Source organism: Phoxinus phoxinus, assembly GCF_949152265.1.
Source record: "Phoxinus phoxinus genome assembly, chromosome: 1".
NCBI lineage: Eukaryota > Metazoa > Chordata > Actinopteri > Cypriniformes > Leuciscidae > Phoxinus > Phoxinus phoxinus.
Window position 1 is genome coordinate 51,549,343 of NC_136876.1, and position 7,046 is coordinate 51,556,388.

At 38.6% G+C, this 7,046-nt stretch overlaps 1 protein-coding gene across 4 annotated transcripts; it reads left to right on the top strand.

Moving 5' to 3' along the window:
• Positions 1-7,046, top strand: LOC307002265 (inactive serine/threonine-protein kinase 19-like). 4 transcript variants are annotated; one of them, XM_079619716.1, is made up of 6 exons: positions 1-349; positions 2,251-2,399; positions 4,122-4,357; positions 4,472-4,569; positions 5,319-5,466; positions 6,858-7,046. In XM_079619716.1, the coding sequence occupies exons 1-6, from the start codon at positions 259-261 to the stop codon at positions 6,910-6,912; spliced, it is 777 nt and encodes a 258-aa protein (XP_079475842.1). In that variant the 5' UTR covers positions 1-258; the 3' UTR covers positions 6,913-7,046. The 4 variants fall into 4 exon arrangements, with proteins under 4 accessions (XP_079475842.1, XP_079475843.1, XP_079475841.1 ...); XM_079619717.1 differs by having other exon boundaries at positions 42-349; positions 2,254-2,399; XM_079619715.1 differs by having other exon boundaries at positions 46-382; positions 2,254-2,399.

The window sequence follows — 7,046 nt, forward strand, 5'->3', positions numbered from 1 at the left end:
AGACGCGCTCATTCACCCTAAAACCAGCGAAGAAGAGTCGCAGTCAGCTGTTGTTTGATGAACTGTCTGTGGAACACACACGCGAACTCGAGTTACAACAGTAGAGTTTCTTAAAATATATTTTTGAGAACAAGTCTGTGTTTCGATTTAAGTCACTTCAGCAGGGATACATGACATATATAGACAGTTTAGCGCTCTGCTCAGCGATTATCAGCTGTGAAACCAGAAAAGTTAAATGTTCTCTGTAAACAGTGAGAAATGAGCAGAAAGCGAGCGCTGATCGCAGACACTTTCTGTTTGACGAAGAGACGCAGATCCGCGGCTGACGCTGTTACCGGAGACAGTCACGGTAAGATCTGTCATGTTACCGGAGACAGTCACGGTAAGATCTGTCATGTTACCGGAGTCAGTCACGGTAAGATCTGTCATGTTACCGGAGTCAGTCACGGTAAAACTCGCGACGCTTCATATGAAGAATAAACACACACACATACTTGACACAATGTCATACCCTCATGTTGCGTTCAGTAAATATTACAGTATGCATTAAAAAAGCATACATTAAAGTATTTTCTAATTTTACGACGTAAAGTAATTATAATATTATTCCGCCAATATTGTTTAATCAGTTGTTGTGACAAATTAATATTGTATTTTTGTTCAATCCATAATGTTTATTAAGTTCCACTAACTGTAAAGAAGCTACAAAAGAATGTCTCTACCACATTATGATTAAAGTCACCATGAAATCAAATTCGGCAATTCTTAATTCAGTTTTTATAAATTCATGTCCCTCGTAATATTCAATCAGAATAACGTGTCTGGTTACTCACGTGACTGTAGTTCCCTTATCGAGTCGGTCCCTCTACATTACGTATATGGGGAAATCCATTTTCCTCGAATTGCTGAAGCCTGATTTGAATAACTCCTTAGCTTGCAAATAGCCAATGGCGCCCGCGCTCTCACCTGATTGGCTGACAACCTCCAATATATGTGACGTCTGGCGCCAAAAACCTCAGAATCGTTCGACTAAACGAGAGCTATTGAGGCGGAAAGGCTTTTCACACGGCAGTTTATGTCTCGGTCCCTCCTCAGGGAACTACGGTTACGTGAGTAACCAGAGACGTTCCCTTATCGAGTCGGTCCCTCGACATTACGTGTGGGGAACATATAAAACCCCCGCCGTGTGGAAATTTGGGCGGCCCGGCTCGATCGAGCCCCTGTAGAGCACAAGCACTAAGCACCCAGACTATAGCGCACGAGCTCTAGGCCGGGTACTGGACCTGGTTGAAACACCCCAGTGTTTCCCCTACAATGTATTCTGCAGTAATATCACGACATTCACTCACACACCTAAAAACACTGAGACATGGCGACCGACGGCGCTGCTAATGCGGTGAATCCACTTGTTGACAGGAAAGGAGGAAAGAGCCACATGTGGAAATATTTTCGATTAGGCTAATGTCACGTTGCCAATCCGCCGGAACGCGAGAGTGGATATTCCTCGTTGTCCACTCTGAAATGCGTGAATCTACGTCAAAACCAGGCTCCAGGTGAAGAAGAAAGTGTCTGAGGTTTTTGGCATCCGACGTCACCTATATTGGAGGCTGTCAGCCAATCAGGTGAGGGCGCGGGCGCGGGCGCCATTGGCTATTGGCAAACAAAAGAGTTATTCAAATCAGGCTTCAGCATTTAGAGGAAAATGGATTTCCCGATATACGTAATGTCGAGGGACCGACTCGATAAGGGAACTTCCTCTTGCAGTGACGTCTCTGATAATGATGGGCGGGACAACCTGTCACTCACATGAGATCCACCAATAGTAAACCACAACCATCCAATCGATTCCCCATGGACAAAATCAAGCCCCGCCCTACATTTGTTCTTGTTCTCTATATTTGTTCTCAATACATATGGATTAGTTTTACGATCTCTTTATGAAATATCATTATAAAATGATACAAAATTAAAAAACAAATCTTAATTTGTGTTCTGGAGATGAACGCAAGTCTTGACGACATGAGGATGAGTAAAAAATGACAGAATTACCATTTTTAGGTGAAATTAACACCTACGTTTACATTTAAAAACATGTAAATATTAATATGGTATACACAAACACATGCTATTATAGGCTTAACATACTACACCGTTTTATACAACATAATTTCTGAGTTAAAGGAACTCAAATGTGTGAATCTGATGGTAGTACTGAAATACAGGTGTGTGTGTGTGTGTGTGTGTGTTCAGCAGAAGGAGCCGCTGATATCCGCTCGAGCTTGCAGAAGCTCATGACACTGTTCTCACGCAAGCTCTTCAACGACAGTCTCCCTCCAGTGGTCCTGAAACACCAGCTGTACAGTTTACACAGCGACAAAACCTCCGTGGACAAGCAGCTGGTGAGATTATTTTATTACAATTTTATAATATTTTTCTATTTTTTAATGCCAATTGTTTTTTTTTACCTTTAAATAGCTAGATTTGATAAAAAAAATTAATAATAAATAGTCATTTAAGCACATCGCTCACATTCTTTCAACTTAAATTTAAAATAACTCACAATTTCATGTATAACCCTTTTAATTCATTTAATTAACCCTTTAAACGTTGGGTGTGTTTGCCGACCTCTTGTGGAAAAATAATAATATAACATGATAGTTCATGACGGCCTTATATCTCTATATGGAGCAAATGAGCTGTTCCGCTGGGTCCTAAAGTCAGTTTCTCTTCAGATACACATGTAAACATTATAAAATATTTTTTTGGTAAAGTTTTAGCATTTTTAGTTTGAATTTTGAGCATTTTTAGGTTTTTCTGTGTGTACTGAAGCACTCCTCGCATCCCATTCATTCCTATGGGGGTCAAATTGACCCGTGAGGGAAGGATTTGTTACTTTTTTAAATTTCAAGCACAAAACATTCAATTCAATCTGTTTTTGTGTGTATTCGTGGTTTAAGTGCAACAAAAGTCCTGGGGTCTTTGACCGCTCTGATGAACACTTTTTAAAAGCTTTAAAAAAATGAGTTTAGGGTCAAAATAGGGTCATGTGCTAGATTATTTAATCCATGATTTGTCCAGAAAGCTTATTTTATTTCATTTTTATAATATTTTAGCACAGTCATAAATTATGTGGCCATGTTGCACATTTTTCTTTAAAAAACTGGTCATATCTTCAACCTACATGATTTAATCCATGATTTGTTCAAAAAGCTTATTTTATTTCATTTTTATAATATTTTAGCACAGTCATAAATTATGTGGCCATGTTGCACATTTTTCTTTAAAAAACTGGTCATATCTTCAACCTACATGATTTAATCCATGATTTGTTCAAAAAGCTTATTTTATTTTAATTTTCTCTTATTATTTTTTTACCTTTACATAGCTAGATTTGATAAAAAAAAAAATATATATATAGTAATTTAAGCACATCCCTCACATTCTTTCAACTTAAATTAAAAATAACTCACAATTTCACGCATAACCCTTTTAATTAATTTAATTTACCCTTTAAACATTGGGTGTCTTTGGCGACCTCTTGTGGAAAAATAATAATATAACATGATAGTTCATGACTCTAGAGACGGCCTTATATCTCTATATGGAGCAAACGAGCTGTTCCTCTGGGTCCTAAAGTCAGTTTCTCTTCAGATGCATTCAGATACACATGTAGACATTATAAAATATTTTTTTGGTAAAGTTTTAGCATTTTTAGTTTGAATTTTGAGCATTTTAGGGTTTTCTGTGTGTACTGAAGCACTCCTCGCATCCCATTCATTCCTATGGGGGTCAAATTGACCCGTGAGGGAAGGATTTGTTACTTTCTTACATTTCAAGCACAAAACTCCTCGAATCCATACAATTTGTTTTTGTGTGTATTCGTGGTTTAAGTGCAACAAAAGTCCTGGGGTCTTTGACCCCTCTAATGTACAATTTTTAAAAGCTTTTAAAAAAATGAGTTTCGGGTCAAATTGACCCGAGGGAAGGACGAGGGTTAAGTAAGTCACTCAAACTTGTGATTTGTCTAATTTGAATCTGAAAAGTAAGCCTGATTAACTGCTAGCTGGTCAGACTAGCTCTTAACAGTGTTTCTGCAACTGGTTTCTCCTTTTCCTGCCCAGAATGAGTTGAGGGCGAGCGGCGAGCTGCTGATGTTCCAGCTGGGCTTCGACTCGGAGGCTTTCGCTCTGGTGTTTGCTGAAGACTACAGAGCCAAAGTCCTGCAGGGGGAAGCCGGAAGAGAAACGCTGGAAACTGTGGAGAAATTCCTGGATAAACTGATTCCCGGCTGCTCCGATCTGAGCTTCAACAAAGAAAAGATGCTGAAGGAGTTCCTCTTCACAGACTCTGAGATCACGTAAGGCCAATGTATTTTAATATATATATATAAATGTTTCGTATTTTCACGCTAGTTAACAAAAGCACACAAATGTCGTTCAAACTTTATCTAAAGATGGTTTCTGGCTTGCAGGCGGCTGGTGAAGTCGGGCGTCCTCACGGTGAGGGACGCGGGCAGCTGGTGGCTTTCAATCCCAAACTCTGGCAAATTCATTAAGTACTTCATTAAGGGTAGGTGTGTTTACCACACGACTCGCGGTCAGCGCTTTAAAGGGGTGGTATAATGCCCTTTTCACAAGATGTAAAATAAGTCTGATGTCCCCAGAGTGTGTGTGTGAAGTTTTAGCTCAAAATACTCCACAGATATTTTTATATATCATGTTAAAGTTGTCACTTTTTGAGGGTGAGCAAAAACACACAGTTTTGTGTCTGTCCCTTTAAATGCAAATGAGCTGCTGCTCCCGGCACAGAGGGCGGAGCTTCAACAGCTCGTGTCCTTTTACCTCACACACACACACACACACACACACACACACACACACACACACACACACACACACACACTGAAAATGTAAAAAACTTTTAACCTTTTATGTTCAAACCGGAGTCAGACAATGATGGAGAGACTCGAGAAGAAGTGACAACATGTAGAAGAACAGGACATTTCTGAATGGTTAATTGATGAATTTATGAAGCTTATGTGTAGTTATCTTCTAGTCATTGATTAGCATATTCTGTCTTGATAATCTATAAATCGTGTTCCGGGGGCGGGGTTTATGTAAATAGTGTTGGTGATGTCACTAACCCGGGGGGAATGTCGTGTAGTTCCTACCAGCCGTTTGTTGTAGTCCTTAAAAAAACTATTTCTTTAAATATATTCTTCAAATATCTCCCTTTGCTTTGAACTTTGATTGTTGTAACTTTGCAGATGTTATGATCAAACACCCCTTTAACAATCGCTACTTCTGATTCTTTAACAGGGCGCAAAGCGGTTCTCGGCATGGTGAAGAAATCCAGATACGGTGAGATCCTGAAGACTGAACTTGAGGGACGCCGCACAACCTCACATGTTAAATTCCAGATGAAGTATCACGTTCATGATATAGTCGGAGCAGAGTTAGTAGAGTGGTAAGAGCGCTGTATGAATCAATATATTTGAGTTAATCTGATGTCTAAGAGATTATTCAGGGTTCGTGCAATGGGTCTCATTCATGAAACACTCATAAATATGTGAGTGATCTGCGCGTAAAGAGACCAAACCGAAAACTCTTCTCCTGGTTCACAAATACTTCGTAAACGTCAGATGTGAGAGTGAAACGTGTGTGTGTGTGTGTGTGTGTGTGTTAATGAATTCCAATCAGTCGTAAATGGGACGCGCGTGCACGCTCATTCTCAATTACCATAAACCGCTCCCATTAAATCCGACTGACAACCATATATGGGCATCATATTATGACACCAAACGCAGGATTTCAACATGTCTTCTCAAAAGCGAATGAAAAAGAAAAATTTATCATTATAAGATCATATTTTATTATCAGAAATTCATTCAAAACCCTACATTTTATTTTCAAGCGTACATAGTGGCGTATCAGGTCCTAAAAAAAGGAAGCTTGGCAGATATTACAGACGCAGTTACTGGAGTTTCATCTGTTAATCGAACAGTCCCAGAAGTGAAGAGAAAATGGCTCGACATGAAGCTCGACTGCAAAAAAACCCTGAATTAGTTCACTTCGAAAATTATAGCCCAGCCCTATTGAAATCAATTAATAATGTGATTAAAGTTTTCCGTTTGCAGATGCTATCACTGGCTCTCATAATAAAAGTAAAAAGAAAAACCGAATGTAATTACTATATCATATTTTTTCTAAATGCTGTGTAAATATGTACCCGATTAAGGTGAATTAAAATGCAGCATTATTAATGAGCAGAACGTTCGGATGTTAAACGCATATTTCCGCGTGGCTGGGAGCAGGTGCAGATTTCTTTCGTACCAACTAACATTTGGAAAATACGAACATTTTAATGAATCCGAAAATTTACGCCAGAACCGCTTAACACACGATTTACACAAGAATGAGTTCTGCTCGTGTTTCATGAATGAGACCCAATGTGCTTGAATTTGACTTTTTGAAATGTAAACCCTTGATTATTGCTTTATTTTATTGATAAAACAATATTTTCACACACACAATTAACACTACAGCCATTTTCATGTCTACGAGCGTGATATTGCTCATTAATATCTACGCATATGAGAGTGTTTTGATAGAAAACATCAGTTTGAGTAAATAAATATCTGTCATAATGTCCTTTCAAAGGTTAAAAATGGTTGTACCATTGTGTTTTATTAGTTAATTTATCCATTTACTTTTTTTAGAAGTTGAAAGATAATAAAGATAGTGTTTGATAGATGAAGATCTCTGATTGTAGTGCTTGAAACCCAAAAACGTAGTGTTTGAAAAGTGCTTTTACAGAATCTGTACGAACCCTGATTACTGTGTTGTGTGTGTTCGCAGCATACAGACGACATCAGGGACATTATTACGACACGTGGACGGAAACGACAACTAACAGCTTCACACGCTTGCCTTGGATTGTACAGAATTGAATAAACCGTATCATGTATTTATTGCCAGAGTATTTTGGTTACACACAGCAGAATTAATGGTGCACAATGTATTTAATAAAAGTTTGAAATCACCATC